Here is a 17,924-nt window from a genome sequence, read left to right as displayed (position 1 = left end):
TTTTTGGAAAATTCCCTTGGAAGTATGGTGGATCTGGATTCTGATTTTGAAGGGATGAACATTTTGCTGATCTCTCCGCCTCCACAAGATTTAAATGTTTGCCGCAATTTAACCATAAATCACACTTTAAATTGAACAAAAATGTAATTCATAAACTTTTTGATAATTTGATACCACATTAGAATGAAAAAAAAGATAATGATACATATGTTTACGAATATCATTCTTCTAATTTTGATGTAAAGTTAGATTTTTTTTATTCGTAAAAGCAAAGAAAAAAAAATGGTACTGCTCTTCCTACTAAAAGAAGAAGAGGTGTGGTTCAGTTTGTGAGAAATTATGCGTTTTGTAGGGATATGATTATAATGATTCAAAGAGCACAACAATTCGGGTACGAGGCCTTTAGAGTCCGTTTGAATAATGAGATGAGTTGAGATGATTTGTGAATAGTAGTGAGTTTTAATAATTTAATTATTTTCTAAAACATTTGGATCTGAATTGGGTTCAATCTACTTAGCTCCAACTTTGCCAACACCAAATCTAAAATCTGGTCTAATTTGAATCAGGTTTGGATGCTTTGCCTGACCCAATTGACTAAAGCCTAACTTTTACTTCAGGCCGAGTTGCAATATTGGTCACAAGGAAATCAATAGGGAAAAACTTAAAACAGGTCAGATTGGGATAAAAAGGTTGGAAGCACCTATCAAAAACCCACCTGATTTATCGTCTATGTTCAGCTGAACCACCCATGTTAAAATCATAGATGTTGGCTCAATTTATTTTCCATCACATGTGGCAGTGGCTCATGACTCTTGTTCTTATCTCTACAGGTGCCATAAAAGCAAATAAATCACTAATTTCTTGGATCACAACTTGCTAAAACCACCGCATTTTCATGCTAAAATGAAAATTAAAAATAACCATAACTTTTTTAATTCTTTGTTTTATGTGCACTAAAGCAACATTAATTAACGCTAACTTGAGAAATTAGTCTTTTGTTAACGACAAGTTTAGTCATACGATCAACAAATGTACAAATAAACAAAAGCCTCCTTGAATTTCTCTTCATTTATTTGTTAGAGAAATAGAAATATATAGAGGTTCCTGTACTTTTACTCCCAACTCACTCCAGGGAGGGAGAGAGAGTCATTTTCCATGTAGAAGCCCTGTTCTGTCAAAGTTCAAACTCTGTTGAATGCCTCGAAAACTTCATGTGGAGGCAAAGACCAAAAGATCCCAATCTCATATTATATATATATATATATATATATATATATATATATATATATATATATATATATATATAAGTTTTAGTTCCTTTCTCATTTTTCCTCAACTTTTCTCCTTTAAGCTCAAGCCAAAGTACAATAAACCCAACAAAAACAAAGACAGCCTCTTCTTTCAGTCGCTTGTCTCTTTCTCTTTAACAACCCCCTGCTCGCCTCTAACGTAATAATATTGAGTCCCCAGAACCTTGACGTCTCTCTAGCCCAAATGCTAAGCAAGTTTAGGTAACAGATTGAGATAGCTACCTTAAACACAATGATCAAATCCTTACTTTTACCGCATAACCAGTGTCCACCACAAGGGAAGGGGGGAGGGTTCTCAACTCAGTTATTCTTTCTAGCTTTGGGTGATTGCCGAATGAAATAATAAGCCAGCACTCGCCTTACGAATTAGAAACTTTACGTGAGTTCTGGTAGTACTGTACGTACGTGTGTATATCAAAATGCAGCTCTACATATCACCGAGTTTGAGGCACATATCAGTGTTTCCGGGGAAAGGTTTTAAAGAGTTTATCAAAGTGAAGGTTGGATCAAGGCGGGTTTCATATCGAGTGCTGTTCTATTCGCTTTTGTTCTTTACGTTTATTCTCCGATTTGCGTTCGTATTTACAGCAGTGGACACCATTGATGGAGATCAAAGCAAGTGCTCTTCCATAGGTACATTCTAAGCCATTCTCTTTCATTCTCCCTCCCTCTTTCATGCATGACACACAAACACCCTAATGGGAATAAAGCCTGAATCATCTACGTAACCATTATGGATATAATGATTGTCCATAAATTAATTGTCAATTCAGTAATATCTACGTACTAAAGTTGAAAAACTGAAAGGAAAAATCCATATCCAATACTGTTGAGCCTGCTGATTTTTGCCGCCCGATGCATTTTTACTGTAGAATTGGAAACATTCACTGTGAAATTCTGATTTTGGTACGTAATTATTGGAAAATACCCAGCTATTAGTTGTTTACTGATATGATTGATGGGTACATGAGTAACCATACAGGAAAAAAAATAGTAACGAGTCCTAAAGTGAGGAAGATGATAGTAATAAAAACAATAATAATAATAATAAAATTGATGTCATGTCTCTTTTGGTGCTTATTAATTAATTAAAATGTTGTGTTCAATTATTATAGTTACTGACTTATATGTTAATGATATAGGTTGCCTGGGAAAAAGATTAAGACCAAGTATTTTTGGAAGAAGGCTCGACTCGAATGTAATAATCTCTGGACTCTTACTTTTGGTTTAAAATTGTTCAATAGTTATGTCTTTTTTTTATATCCTCGTGCTAAACAATTTTGGTGTGTGAAAGGTCCCAGAAGTGATATACCGAATACTAGAAGAGCCCATTGGCAAAGATGAATTGAAAGGAAGATCTGATGTTCCTCAGACTTTGGAAGACTTCATGGCTGAGATTAAGAAAACCAAATCAGACGCCAAGACCTTTGCTGTCAAGCTTAGAGAGATGGTATGACCTTCATTATTTCCATCCCCTTTGCACTACTTTAATTTTATTGAGTTCCACAATAATTGCTATGTTTACAAAACTCCTGATCAACTATGGTCTCAACTAAGAATATTTAAAATAATCAGATTACCCTTCTTGAACAAAGAACCCGGACAGCTAAAATTCAAGAATACTTGTACCGTCATGTAGCATCAAGTAGCATACCCAAACAGCTCCACTGCCTTGCGCTAAAGCTAGCCAACGAGCACTCCACCAATGCTGCTGCCCGCCTCCAGCTCCCTTCTGCTGAATTTGTCCCTGCCCTCGCTGACTCCTCTTACTTCCACTTTGTCCTTGCCTCCGACAATGTGCTCGCCACCTCTGTTGTTGCAACGTCACTTGTCCGCAACTCATTGCACCCCCAGAAGGTTGTCCTGCATATAATCACGGATAGAAAGACGTACTCTCCCATGCAGGCATGGTTCTCATTGCACCCGTTATCCCCTGCAATTATTGAAGTCAAGGCATTGCACCATTTTGATTGGTTCTCGAAGGGGAAAGTGCCAGTTTTGGAGGCAATGGAAAAGGATCAACGTGTGAGATCGCAATTTAGAGGTGGGTCATCGGCCATTGTGGCAAATAGTACTGAGAAGCCTCAAGTCATTGCAGCAAAGTTACAAGCATTGAGTCCTAAATACAACTCTATGATGAATCACATTAGAATACATCTACCAGAGGTAATCAACTTAGTAGATTTAACAAATTGTTTAAGAAAGCAACATCGCTTGTCTTGCTCTGCTAAAGGTTCTTTGATTTCCTTTGCAGTTGTTCCCAAGCCTAAACAAGGTGGTTTTTCTGGACGACGACATTGTGATCCAAACAGATCTTTCGCCACTATGGGATGTTGATATGAATGGAAAAGTGAATGGAGCAGTGGAAACATGCAGGGGAGAAGACAAGTTTGTCATGTCGAAGCGGTTCAGGAGCTATTTGAACTTCTCCCATCCTCTGATATCGAACAGTTTCAATCCCAATGAATGTGCATGGGCTTATGGCATGAACATCTTTGATCTAGAGGCATGGAGGAAGACAAACATTAGCCTTGCATATCATTACTGGCTTGAACAGGTATATCTCCATGACTCCATCATACACTGCCTTGGTTTAAAGAAGAACAAGACAAATAATGTTTAAGGATCCCCCATTTTATTCTGTTTTTACCTGTATGCAGAACTTGAAGTCGGACCTGAGCTTGTGGCAACTCGGGACATTACCCCCTGGACTAATAGCTTTCCATGGTCACGTCCATATCATCGATCCCTTTTGGCACATGCTGGGGCTTGGTTACCAGGAAAATACGAGCCTTGCTGATGCTGAGAGTGCTGGTGTCATCCATTTTAACGGAAGAGCGAAGCCATGGCTAGAGATAGCATTCCCTCAACTCAGGCCATTGTGGGCTAAGTATGTGAACTTCACTGAAAAATTCATCAAGAGCTGTCATATAAGGGCATCTTCTTAGTCTAGATTTTTGAGAAGAAGAATGTGCTGACCATCTTGATAAAAACAATATCCATTTGTATATGAAGAAGAAAATGAGTCAGTTCTTTGCAAATTCAAGGCCTAGAGAACTGAATGAGCCATGATAACACCATCAGACACACGTTTTCTTCTCTCTTTTTTAAAAAAAAGTCTTTTTCATACAACCAGTTGGAGTTTAAGTATAGCACAGATATCAGGTGTCAGTAGAGAGTTCAAAAATAGAATTCGTTCAGGCAACTCAACAAGAAGCTTCTGAAAGAGCTCGAATCATAACCAAATAAATCTTAAAATCCAAAATCAAACCAGAGTTGTTTTAACTTACTTTTTCCCACTTACATTTGACACCAAATCCCTCGAGAACCTTGCAGATTTCGTGATGGGCCAATTCGATTGCCATCAAATTATACAGAACACTCTCAACTTTGGCGATCAATGGCCGTGTCTCGAATCTTGAGATCACTTTCGATTCTCCATCCTCTTCTTCAACAAGAACCGTCCATATCTCACAAGCCACAACCCCCATCTCTCACGTATTTGGATATCACCTCTTCCTCCCACTCAAAGCATCCCACCAACCTCCAACCCCTTGAATGAATGTATCACTTCAAATGACCCAACAACGCAATCCAGGTCACCGAAATTGCCCTCCTCCTCAAACACACCTTTCGAATTGAAAAAAGCCACATGCTTTGGATACCAACTGTCAGTAACGACTTTTAGACCGACAATGGTGAAGCCTCTGGCGCCAAAAAGACTGCTATATCACCAGGATTCAAATATCTTATATCACCTTTGGTGACCGAGGAAATGTGCGTATGTTCAGTTTGGTACCTGACTGAGTTCCGAATGCTCCAAGCAGCTTCTGTTAAGATATCGTTCGGCCATAGCAGCACCACCTTAAAAGGAGAGCCTTTTCCTTTAATGGGTAAGTCCTGAAATGATTGGAGCCAGTTGGGATAGCGATTTGTTTGCCGACAAGTTGGGATTGTTGAGGGTCTTTTCCAAGAAGGGTGAAAGGCAGACTTTGGCTGGAGTGTGGCTGGGTGGGTGGAAGAGGATAGGGAGGACCCTATGGGTACAGAATCCAGATTCGTGTGGCAGAATTGAAGCATAATAGGAAACATCGGAATGGGAACGGTGTCGGTGGAAGAGGAGGGATTGTGAGAATGAAATGCGGATTCCGTGGAGTGGATAAAATAATTATGCTAAAGAGTCGCTTGCGGCGAAAGAACACCTTTTTAGATCATTCATTCATGAAGCTTGAGAAGATTGGAAGCTATTTTGTTTGAGCTTCCAACCGAGTAAAAAGGCCTGATGGCTTGCGAAACAACGGAGAACTCAAAATTCTGTCGTCCCAAGCTTGGCCAACTATGCTAATTAAGCACTGCAAATGTATAATTAAGCGAATGTGAGGTAATTTTCAGCTGCATTGAGTTAGCCACCACAAAGTCATACGAGCTTTTAGCTACAGTTCATCAACATATTTGGAGTGAACTGTGCCTAGTTATCTTATTTTCTCTTTCTTCTCTGCCCCAAAAGGTAACGTCTCTCCCCTCTCGAAATTTCTTCCTTCTGCCAATATGTTCACAGCTCTCTCGAAATTTCTTCTCCGAGTCCCAAAATTTATTCTCCACATTTGTTCTTCATAGCTCGTTCTTGGTACTTTTTCTTGTGATTGTGTCTCCATCACCGACGCAACTCCTCCATCTAGGCACATTGGCACTGCTTCAGTTCCTTCAACAGCATCTCTCGACTTTCTTGGTTTGTGCTTTATTTTGCACCACTGTATAATGGTTATCTCCGTAGTATAATACATCTCCCATGAACACATCTGGGTGAATCCCCTCCTCTTCGTGGATTTTCTCCATGTTCTTGTAAAACCTAAAGTGCGGAACTTTTTCAATTTTTTCTCTCTTGCAATGTTCCCTAGTTTCCCCCAATTCATCACCCATTACCAAAATAAATTCAACCTCGCTGCAAATGTCCGGCTGAGGTCCACTATGAATGGGTAGATTTTACCGGCTGCCCTAGTAGTCTACCACGAGCTAGCAGAAGGCCTATTTGGAGATGGGATTTCAGAGATAGCGAGTGATCAAAAGGAAGGGGAAAGTGTGTTGGGAGATGGATCTGCAAAATATGAATTTTTTTTTACAAACATAAGAAATAATTTAAAAGGAAATAATATTTTATTATTATATGAAATTTCTATGGATAATCCAATGTGAGATTGTGTTTTTAGGGAGATAGGTAAAAGGCAAAAAGTGTGATATTAGGCAAAATGTAGCTTATAAGATAGTCAATCCAATGCTAATGCTCAGAAGTGAAAAGAAGAAGAAAAAAAAAAAAAAAAGTTTCTTTTCGAAGGAGTAATATGTACCCTTCGCTCTTACAGTGGAGCCAAAATCCACTTCAAGTTGTGGAGCCTACGGAAAACTCAAAAGGCGCACTAATCATGAAGCCTCTATCAAAAGTAGTCAAAACAGAATCAAAAGTTGCCAGACAAACTTATTAACATTTACATGTGAAAATCCGCATCAATTCATAAAAGTACCTTGGACACCAAATGAAGTTACCCACCAAATCCAGTTGCAACTTAGCAGACTTCAGCAAAAACTATTACAGGCAATAACAATGGCAAAATGAATACACTGGTTCGTCCTTCGAACCCAAATCATCATGACTACCAACTTAAGCGACAGGTGGGCGGAGTACATGATCCTGTGAGGTATCCACTGCAGCAGGTGGCATGAACTGCCACATTGCCACTCCTGGGTAACCAATAAAAGGCACCAACTTGTTGCCAGGGGCCTGGCCCTGAGAAGCAAATCCGGCAGGGATTGCTGGAGGGGCTGGCAAGAAGCTAGGCTGTGCATTCATGGCTTTTAGTTGCTGCTCCAACTTTTCTTTCTCCACCTTCAGCCTCTGCTTCTCATCGCGAAGCTCGTTCTTCTCAACCTATACAAGGTATGGAAGCAGTTTAATTTAACTGGCCTTATAAAATCCCATATGTTTCCTTCTCCATCTGTTGAACATACCAGCACTTTCAAGGATGCAAAAGGTAATGTGGAATGGAATAAATCATACAGCATATAAACCTTACAGAAGTACTCAAACTCCTCGAAATTTTCAAATAATCACAAATTCACCTTCAACTCTTTAATCTTCTCCTGGAGACTTGAATTTGAGTCCTTCAACTTCTGGGCTTCACCCCTTAACTGAGTCACCATTCGGGCTGCATCAATTAAAATAGCAGCCTTGTCTGTTTTTGGAGGCCTTCCAGGCTCCAGAATAGAGCCCAGTTCCACAAACCTGATTATGATACAGATAAAAGCATGAGAGAGAGAGAGAGAGAGAGAGAGAGAGAGGAAAATGAAACAAGAGAATACCTGTCATTCAGCCTATCCCTCCGCAGCTTCTCCCGGGAAGCTTTGGAACTAGATGCACAGCATGACTCAGATCTACCCCTGCAGGAGATACAAGAGACATAGATCTAGATAAAAATGTAGGACCCCATAGCAAACTCATGGACTGCATAGTGCATTCTACTTTTATGAAAATTATAAATCCCTAAATCTAAATTTGATTTATGTATTGCACTTTTGGAAAATCAAGTTTGGACCTATTATTATACTAGCTCAGGAATTTGGATATCGTTATGCTCAATTTCAAGGACATTTTAGTACCCGAGCTAAATGAGCATCTATTGGTGAATATTAATCACCAAAAATCATCTACAGGCAAAATCTTTGCTCAAAATTTTCTGATAATATAAAGGCGTGAGGGTAAAAACTACATTGCCCTTACCAAGAAGTGGTGAACACAGTTTTTCGAATAGCAAAGAATCTTGTTCCTTTCAATCTGAAATAGAAAAGAAGAAATTGTTTGTGTACCTCTTCTTTAGGCCAGAGTCCTTGACGCCATCTGAATCCCCCAATGAGACATCAATTTCCACACTAGACATACAGATCATTTCATCAAAAAATAAACAAAAGTAAGTCAGCAACCACACAGGTGCAAACCCAGAAAGCAATTATAACAATACAGGCTCAAGTTGCAAGTAAAAAAATTATACATAAAATAGAGTAATTCAAACAATGGATAAGTCAGAGTTTTGTTTACATAACATTCGTACAGCAAAAGGTCAAAAAAAAAAAAATCGCACAGAAAAGAAAATAAAGTTCAACAAAGCAACATCGATCTACATATACATAAAAATGATATCCCAAAAATAGTATATTGTGTCGGAGGATATGTATCTTGTCCCAAAACCAGCAACCACTTGAATCAATAATGCATTTAAATAAAATGGTCAAGCCTATATACAATTACAAAACTTCTTTCAACCTGCCGAGTGCCGATTATCCGAAGCCAAAAAGACTCAAGCACGAGCAGACATTTATAAGCCCAAAAAGGATACTTTTCCAACACAATTATCAAATTCTCAATCATATCAAATAACAAAACCAAAACTAAAGGATACAATTACAAAAGAGAAAGAAAAAGAAAACCCACAAAAGGATACAGATTACAATTGCCTCATCACCCATGAACTTTGAATCAAAAAGTTTCAAAACAATAACCAAGCCGCAAGAACCAAATTAAACACAATACAAAGCTAGGGAGCAAAACCCAATTAAAGAAATTTTTTTGTAGAAAAGCCCTAAATTGTACAATCAAACGAAGTCAAAAACCCTAATTGCGAGAGGTAAAGAATTTAGTACCTAGCATTAGAAGAACCATTCAAGGCCTGCGCGGGCCAGGAGAATCCCGTGTTGGAAGCAGGGAAATTCCCATCGGCAACAGGAATATCTTCGATCAAGTCGTAATCGAAGAGCCAGTTGGTGTTTTCAGGAGAGACCATCTTGGTTGTTGGTTGGGTTCGCCGGAAAATTCAGGTTTCCCGGCGTAGACTCGGTTATCCTGGAAAACTGTCAGGATGGGAGTGTGGGTGGAGGTAGGTGAGGGCTCGGGCGTTTGGGGACACAGAAAAAATATAGGAAAGAGAACGGAAGTCTCAGTATAATACTTTTTCTCTCGGAAACAGAGAATCTGAGTGAGGTCAAGGTGCGGGCAAATGAGTGGGGGTTGATTGGTGGCTGATGTTGATGCTGATGGTGTTGGGACTCGTCATCGTTAACCGAGTAAACGGATTTTCTTGGGTTTGGGCTTCAACCTTGGTAAGCAGTATTGCCTCGTCTCTGTTTTTTCCTCCAAAGCCCACACTCTCAAGTCTCAACCAAGAAAAAAATCCCTCAAAGTTACACGAATTTGACATTTTACAATAGAAAAATACTCTACGCATAAAAATATTATATAAAAATAATCTTGATGTAACTTAATATAATTTATCAAATTATAAAATTATATTTATTATAAAATAAATTTTATAAATCACATAAAATCATATCAGTTGAGATTATTTTTGCGTAACCCTTTTATCAGTTTATGACTGTGCTACTGTAGCACTCTTCTTTGTAATAAAGAAAAGATAAGACATATAAAGTAGATTTTAAGCATTTAATATTACTCGTACAAATATTTTAAGAAGCATTAAATTTTAGTTTAAGCGTCTAATTTTTTCTACTTGAAGCCTTTAAATTTGGGCGATAAGTTGAGAAAATCTTAATTAACAGATAAAAATATATATCGTTCTTTTGTATTGAAAATTGTGAAATCACAATGCGTTTGGCTAAGGGGGAGGGTTAAAAACATATTACAGATAATTAAATTTTGATTTTCTTATCGATTTAACCTTTTTAATATATGATAATTTTACATGGTATCACCACCTATCTTATTCATATTGTATTTTTAACAAAAATTAATTATTTGTATTATGTTATTAATAAAATATGGGTTAAGTAGCTAATCGACTAATCCGTTTATAAATTTTACATGCTTATTTTTTTTTTCCTCATCAGGATTTTTTAATTTTATTATTTTGATTTTTGAATTGACGATTTTTTTCAATTAAAACTAAGTCAAATTTACATTTGATTTTTGTTAGAACTCTAATAGCATTGCATGCCACATATCATAAAAAATTAAAAATTATTTATTAAAAAAAAAAAAAAAAAGACCACACCAAGGATGGCTGTTGACTAGCCCAGGTAGTGCCGCCTAGGTCGCAGAAGCCAAGCGTTCAGTCTGAGTTAGGTTGAGAACCCAGGCGTCACCTAGATGAAGTAGATTGGGGAGTACTGATGAACAGATTCGTTTGTTTTCAGAGATGAAATGAAATGAGATAAGATTAAAGTTAAAAAGTTAAATAAAATATTATTAGAATATATTTTTTAATATTATTTTTATTTTGAGATTTAAAAAAGTTGAATTATTTATTTTTTTTGTGTGGAGATTTAAAAAAGTTGTAATGATGAAGTAAGATGAGATGAGATGTTTCCTGAAAACAAACGAGACCTTAAATTGCACAATGCTCTCTAATTAATCATTTATAACTGGCATATTTAAACAGTCAGGTTCCTTCAAATAAATGACCTTTTGTAGATGAATGAGTAAACTGTCAAAAGTGTGCATGTTTCCAAGCTCTTATTTTGGTTTCGCACTCAGATTTTTATGTTGAAGCAATAAAGAAGCCACTAGTACAACTCTATATGCGCTTATAATTCAACATTACATTGCAGTGCTTTGGGATTCATTTGAGCTATTAACTAGAGGGCATATCATCCCAAATCAGCAGCACAATTAGAAATCTGATCATCAGAAATGCATTTTCTTGAACTGATACAAACTTATCCATTCCTATACAAAATATTAAACTACATTAGGACCATTCCTTTTGTATTTTGATATGGGTAATGATGATACAGAAAACTTCCTTGTCTTGAAAAGAGAAAGGATCGTTAATCTATCAAAAGTTCAGCCATAGCTTAAGCGTGGATCTGAAGGCCGCGTGTTGGTTTGGCGACGAGGAATCCCAATCTCACAAGCATTTACCCGGGCTGCAAAACGGAGTGAGCAAAGTGACTCGCTCACTGAGGCAGGGTCAGGAGAGATGTTTACAAACATCAGCGTCTTTGATTGCCCACCTAAACAAGGCTGGTTCACCAGTGATTATAAAAGATTAGAACATCTTGATTGATCATATCTATGCTGAAAATACCAAGAAATTAATGTTGAAGAACCATAGTTTGTTAATTTGCCTTTTCCCTGACATACTTGTTTAAACGAAGGTTGAAATTCATTGTTCAAAGTGATAACATATGTTTTTGTAATCTTTTGTACTGCAAAATCCAACTATTGATTTCCCATTCAATGACTAATTGTGCTATAAAAAACAAATATGTTGCCATGTCTTGAAACAAATGAAGTAAATAAAGCAAATAATGTTGCCAATAGGGGCAGCACTAAATTGCAAATGCTTCTTTATTTTGTCTTCACCATTTCAAGGACGGTCCCTGAATCGCTTCTATCACATGAAGAGAGACATTCCAGGACATCTATAGTGAAGGTAGGAGATTAAAGATGACCTTAATAATTGAAATTAAATCAACTTCATTACTCTTTAAATAAATTACCTGAAGAAGATGTGTAAGCTTTGAGCTCCTAAAGGGTATGTGGTCCTCCTTCTTTGCCAATGCATATATAACATCACTTAGGGATGACAAGCTTTTATTATTTGCCTGTTCCAATTGCATAAAAGTAACTTTTGATTACAAAACTACATAATCAAATCCCGTTGGAAATGGATGGTGTGAGTTTGTCAGCACTCAACACTATTACAGTCGAGTACTTTTATTTTAGTTGCAGTAGCTTCCACTAAATTTCAAAGAAAGAGAAATCAGAACTAGTTTGACCATAATAACTATCAATAAAAAATAGTAGTTTGAGTGTAATACTTGAGTTTCTTTCAATCGGTCCCCATTTGATCCACTCTTAGAAAGACGCTCACTCCCAGCAAGATCAATAAGATTCAGAACTCCTTGTATTTGTTGTTCAGTGCTCTAGTACATCAAGCGGAAATTAAGAACAATAAGTTGCAATACAAAATCTGAGAAACAGAAGGGAGGTATGAGACATACTATTGGAGTTTTTCCCCCTTTCCTGAGCGTACATGTTAGCAGAGGTTACAAGAAGCAAGTAAATGTTTGTACCTCGTTTACTCCAAATATTCGTAGGGTGAAAACAAAATGACTTCTCGATGATTGCTCATTCATCTGGGTCTTGCCTACAGACCTAAAAGGATACAAGTATTTTATTTAAGACAACATACCTTTACTCGAAGTATAGGGAACTTTGGGAAAAATTGTTAGGAAAAAAAGAAACAGGAATATTACATTGTAATTTACATTTATACTTTAAACAACATTTTCCATGTCAATTTGAATCACATATAATAAGTATTTGTTATATACGGGACAAAAGAAACATTCAAAACGGAACATTAAACAAAACATTACAAGTAAAGTGTTAAAACTCTTCATAAAACAAAATAAAATTCTTAAGTGGAAAAAAAGGCAAAACTGAAATCAAGCTTAAAAAACAATATTTGAATTATACCTGCTCTCTGCAGCCTGATCCAGAAGAAATGCGACATCTTTAGCACTGCGGACATCCACAATTGTAAGATCAGAGACGTGCGTGTTTCCATTTGCATCATGTTTAATTGAATATTGCTTTGCAGAAACGCCATTTTCTGTTGAAGGTGATTGATTTGTTGATAACAAATCATGAACTGTTTCATTATATATTTCTAACATCGATACCTGCAGATGTTTTTTAGAGTCAAATTTTCAATGATGATATGAGAGAATTCATTCATTTATTAAGCCAATGGAAATCCATTCTTAATCACCTGCATTTCATATCGCCAACCTTGAGGCTGAAGAGATTGCCTAGTTTGAAAGATTTGTTCTAGCGAACGTGGTATCAAACCTTGTTGCTCAGGATATCCTGGCCTACCCATCATAGTATAAGTTTTACCAGAACCTGTTTGACCATAGGCGAAAATGCAAACCTGAAACAGTAAAGCACCACCATTTCTTAAGCAAGTATGATGAAAATTATATCTAGCGCATATGATACTAGCAAAGTCAACTGGAATTTAAAGAGATGTGCCTGTTTGGAAAAGCTTCAATTACAAGACCCACTTATTTACTTTATAAGTAAAATTCTGTAAGCGTAATAGAATTATTATGATTTCAAAAGAGTTTTAGTGATCTTGTTAGTTCACAAAATGACCTTGTTAGTTCGCAAAAGTCTAGTCATACATGCACAAACACAAACAACGCACACATTATGGAGAACCTTAATGCTTTTCCATAATTGATTATCAAGCTTGATGTTGAAAAGATGAATAATTGATTAAATAAATGCTACATGTACTATTTTTGTTACAAGTACATAAATTGCTTCAACAGAAAACAAGATTTGGAATTTAATAGATCACCTTATAACCATCAAGAGCACTTTGTGTAAGCTGTGAGATTTCTGTGAAAACATCGTCTTGCGTTGCATCAGGCATAAAAACTTTGTCAAATGTGAAGGAATGCTTTTGCCCTGATTACAATATAAACTTAGAAGAGTACTTAATTTTTAACACACTTTTGAATACTTCTAGTAACCAATATTGGGCAGAAAACAAACTAATAGACCAATATTTTTTCTTCAAGATTAATGTACCATTTTGCACCACATCAATTCCCCGTCCAAGAGCCTCTATTGACGAGGGATAAGTGATAACCTTTACTTCTGTGGTAATACCATCGTCAGGCAAAATAGGTCGTACTCTGCAGAATACTCGAATGTTGCCTTTTAGCTCCTATAGCATTAGTAGTTTAGTGACTAGTACATATTTGCTGCTAATATAAAGATTGTGGGAAAAGAACATTACCAATATCGTATTATGTAACTTTTTACGAAGTGTCTCTCCTTCCACAAGTTTCGAATCTGCATCTGCCAGGCGCTTTTGTAATTCGTTTATAAGCTGCTTTTGCCCTTCAAATTCAGTTTTTGTCTCCAATGCAGATGAATTAGAAACCTATAAAGAGAGGAAATTTGATCATAATTATAGATCTATCAACAGGACCTAATGGTTCATGCCTTAAATTGCACGAACAAAAGGACCATATATATACCTACAATGACAAAATGCCATGACTCTATGTCATTACCTGCAATTTCTCCTCTGCAGTTGCTAACTGGTTCTTCAGCACCACTATTTGGGTATTTTGTGACGAAAAGGTTAACTATAAAAGAAACCCGACATTTCACAAGCTTCTCATTTTAAGAGTAAAGCCATAAGATTTTAAGAAAACAATAAAAGCAATTAACAATACTGAAACAGGAAAATCAACCTCTAGTTGATTTGCTTTTGTTGTCAGGATGTCCACCTCAGCACTATATTTTTCTGTAGACTCTTTATATTTCATCACATCAGTTGTTAAAATGAGCACTTGTGATAGCAAGCGGTCATGATCATCTCTCACTTGGTTTAGCTCCGCCCGAAGACGAGCAACTTCATTCACTAAAGCATCTTTTTGCTTTATAGCCTCATCTTGAGAAGCCTAATAACATCAAATTGAATTTATAGAACTGAAATTTTAAAAGCAACTGTAAAAAATAAAGATAGAAATAAAAAGGAAATAAAAATGCCAATCTTCAACCCAAAATTTTTGAGGTTACTTGCTCATTTATTTTACATTTAATGTTTCATGGTAAAAACCTTTATGTATAAAAAAAAAATCTCAATAGTTTCCAGGAAAAAGTTCCTCTAGATATTTGTTGTATTTATAAACAACTTCAATCAGAACATAGCACTGGTAATATCCAAATATTTTCCTAGAGCAAGCTTTTATAAAATCACAGTTATTGTTCACATATTCATGATCTTGATATGTGCTTTGTTGGCCAACTTCCTAATAGCTTGAACTTTTGGGACTTAAAATAGGAGCCTAGTTGTCTATGAGGTCATTGAAATTTGAACACATACCCTGTATCAGTATTGTTACATTAGTGTTTTTCCCCCCACTAAAAGAATGCACCATTTCCTTGATTACACAATTGTCACCCTGCCTTCTTTGACAATCTTATGAGGTACTTGGCATAAGTGATATGTCGCAATGGGAAATGGTCCACAGGAAAAGAGAAACTCACTCTTGATAAAGTAAGTTGACCCCTTAACATACTGAGGTTTTCAACTATAGTAGCCTTCTCTTTCTCTACACGCTTTAGCTCATCCTCAGCTGTAGAAAGGTCCGTGTGAAGTTTACCGTTGTACTGCTGTAAGCTTGTGTTGTAATCCTGTAATCGCTTATACATATCATTAAGTGAAGATATCTGCAGAATTCAGCAAAAGCAGATCCGAACATCTGTGAGAGAGTTTAATATAAAATTACTAAAAAGGAAGAATAAGAGCAATGTAGGACAAGGCCCATGAATTGGAGTAACATTTTCTGGTTTACCTTCTGATTAGAACTTAAAAGCTCTTGTTGAGCTCTGGCAAGTTCTTCTGATAGAGAAGCCTGTGTTCTCTCAATACTAAGTCTAGCCTCTTTCTCTCTTGCGAGAGATTCCATTGCAGCCTGATTTTGACATTAGAAAGCATTGAGTAATTCACAAACAAAAATCATTCAAACAATAACTTCATGACTATACTCTATTGCCTGTCCTTACCAACTTATCCAAATCTTCCTTCATAAATTTCTCTTGTAAAGAAGCGTAATTCTTTCTTAGCTCCATAATAATTGAATTCAGCTCTTCTTCCTTGTTTTTCATTAGCACCTCTAGAATGAAACAAAGATGTTCACATCACTAAGCATGTTAAAGAAGAACTTGATGAAACAAAAGAAATCAGTCGTACCCATTTCATTGCATTTTTGCTTGGCTGATTCCAACGCATTCAGCAGCTTCTCCTGCTCAATTAAGTAGTTTCCCTCAAGCTCTTGGAACCATTTGATGCATAGTTTGAGCCTTCTAATGTACTCCACCATGATATCAAATTTTTCCTATCAACAATTATAAAAATTCAAATTTAATAAAAGGTTCAAAATCCAATTCTTATTCAAATAAACCAACTACCGCTTGAAACCGGGAGGGGGGAATCAACTTAACAACCTCAAAATACTAACAAACTCACTAACCTTAAGATTGAATTTGTCTTTCCTTTTTGGTTTCTCATTCAGCAGTACTTCAACATCCTCTCTGGTAAACTCAATCCATCCGCACTCCGAGCCCGCATTGCTCGTGGGAGCACTATTAGGGCCGAGATCTTGTCCTTCATTTACGACAGAAAACGCTTGCCTGCTCCTCCCATTGTTTGCCGTCCCAACCATTTTCTCATCACCAATGCACTTCTTCTTAACAAACTAAAGGAAAAAAAAACACAAATTGAAAATTTTAAGAATGAAAAATCTAACCTAGAAGAAGACAGCCCATTAATGAAAAATGGATTAAACTTGAAACCCAGGTTTTGTAGTTGGGAGGAGTATGGAACATACGAGAGTAAATGAAAGCTTACATTTAAAGAAGGCTTGTGGTTGTGAGGTTGTTTTAGGGAAATGGAGGCTTGTTCTGGTTCGTGGTGGCCATTTTGAAGCTATAAAACAGAGAGGGAGGTTCAGAGTGGGACCATGTCACCATGGATTGCAATGAAAGCTAACAGTGTATCAAAGTCGTTGCTTGAACGAGCAGGAAGATGGCTGATTAAGAAAGAACAAACTAAACAGATACTTGACCAATTTTTTATACTGCTATTAATTAAAAGGGAAAAAAAAAAAAAAAAACTACAAACACAAGCTGTAATCTTTCTCACGGGAAGATTTGAGATTCTATTGGGTTCTTTGGTATCGATGGTTAGATTTCATTTCAATGACGTTGGATTTTTTTATTTGTTTCGAAAACTAGATCAGGGTACCACGCGACGAGAGACAGGCTCGGATGTTTCACACGGATAGAAGTTACTGTAGCAATACATATTTTACATTCATTATATCATTATTTTTAATTTTTAATTTTTTTTATTTTAGATCTAAGAGATGTGTAATTTAGATGATGACACATCATGTGTACAAAATGATTGTTCTCAATAGTAATACATATAAACAGTGTTATGCATTTACTTTATCCTTAATTAGTCTTAAATTTTGGAAATAAAATTTAAAATATACTAATATCTTGAAATTAAGAACCAATAATATCCTAATTAATGCCACGTTCAAAAAATTGGTAAACAATCAACTTAACGTTTCACATGACCAAAAACTTTAATGCAAGTATCTTTTGTGGTGATAAGGAAAACTATGCATTTTTCTTTGCACGTATATGATTATCATTGAAGGAGGCAAATTGTATCGACCACGACCCGAGCTCTAACGAGTAACGACCTCTAACCAAACTGCATTAAATTAATATCCCTTTTCTTCTACATGTCAACCAATTAGAAATTGTGTCGGTAATAGAATAGTTTAATGAGATGAAAATGTCTCAACCAATGATAATTAGATAAAAATAAAATAAAATACTTAATTATTTTATTACAAGAGCTTATAGAATTGATAATTTGATAGAAACATGTTTTATCAATAAAACATTAACCATGTTGAGAGGTCAAATATCTCATAAGCTAGCTAGCTAGCTATGTATTTGGATAGTGAGGTATTCTCAGATATTCTGTAAATAGTAGTGAAAAA

The 17,924-nt window shown here is 36.3% G+C and overlaps 3 protein-coding genes and 1 long non-coding RNA gene across 4 annotated transcripts; 1 reads left to right on the top strand and 3 right to left on the bottom strand.

Annotated features, from left to right (window-relative positions):
• The first annotated feature begins 1,458 nt into the window (after positions 1 to 1,458).
• LOC121237461 (probable galacturonosyltransferase 12) lies at positions 1,459 to 4,390 on the top strand. The gene is made up of 6 exons (XM_041134196.1): positions 1,459 to 1,943; positions 2,453 to 2,508; positions 2,605 to 2,760; positions 2,886 to 3,476; positions 3,565 to 3,867; positions 3,971 to 4,390. The coding sequence occupies exons 1-6, from the start codon at positions 1,730 to 1,732 to the stop codon at positions 4,256 to 4,258; spliced, it is 1,608 nt and encodes a 535-aa protein (XP_040990130.1). The 5' UTR covers positions 1,459 to 1,729; the 3' UTR covers positions 4,259 to 4,390.
• On the bottom strand, positions 3,669 to 5,978 carry LOC121237463. Its single transcript, XR_005934922.1, has 3 exons — positions 4,601 to 5,978; positions 3,961 to 4,233; positions 3,669 to 3,810 (listed from the first exon to the last, which is right to left on the bottom strand). It is a non-coding gene; the product is annotated as an uncharacterized LOC121237463 (long non-coding RNA).
• Positions 5,979 to 6,760: 782 nt separating this feature from the next.
• Positions 6,761 to 9,386, bottom strand: LOC121237462 (transcription factor ILR3-like). Its single transcript, XM_041134197.1, has 5 exons — positions 9,000 to 9,386; positions 8,169 to 8,231; positions 7,665 to 7,742; positions 7,425 to 7,587; positions 6,761 to 7,233 (listed from the first exon to the last, which is right to left on the bottom strand). The coding sequence occupies exons 1-5, from the start codon at positions 9,137 to 9,139 to the stop codon at positions 6,967 to 6,969; spliced, it is 711 nt and encodes a 236-aa protein (XP_040990131.1). The 5' UTR covers positions 9,140 to 9,386; the 3' UTR covers positions 6,761 to 6,966.
• A 1,504-nt stretch (positions 9,387 to 10,890) lies between these two features.
• Positions 10,891 to 17,037, bottom strand: LOC121237459 (kinesin-like protein KIN-14N). Its single transcript, XM_041134194.1, has 17 exons — positions 16,754 to 17,037; positions 16,377 to 16,601; positions 16,097 to 16,241; positions 15,910 to 16,019; positions 15,699 to 15,818; positions 15,391 to 15,573; positions 14,592 to 14,801; positions 14,409 to 14,483; positions 14,129 to 14,275; positions 13,918 to 14,056; positions 13,685 to 13,794; positions 13,091 to 13,252; positions 12,796 to 13,001; positions 12,390 to 12,471; positions 12,135 to 12,239; positions 11,814 to 11,918; positions 10,891 to 11,334 (listed from the first exon to the last, which is right to left on the bottom strand). The coding sequence occupies exons 2-17, from the start codon at positions 16,566 to 16,568 to the stop codon at positions 11,155 to 11,157; spliced, it is 2,271 nt and encodes a 756-aa protein (XP_040990128.1). The 5' UTR covers positions 16,569 to 16,601; positions 16,754 to 17,037; the 3' UTR covers positions 10,891 to 11,154.
• Between the last annotated feature and the right edge of the window lie 887 nt (positions 17,038 to 17,924).

The sequence above is a fragment of the Juglans microcarpa x Juglans regia genome, chromosome 6S (genome assembly GCF_004785595.1).
Source record: "Juglans microcarpa x Juglans regia isolate MS1-56 chromosome 6S, Jm3101_v1.0, whole genome shotgun sequence".
Classification (NCBI taxonomy): Eukaryota; Viridiplantae; Streptophyta; class Magnoliopsida; order Fagales; family Juglandaceae; genus Juglans; species Juglans microcarpa x Juglans regia.
Note: the sequence above shows the minus strand (reverse complement) of the source record. Positions and strands in the feature narration are given on the sequence as shown.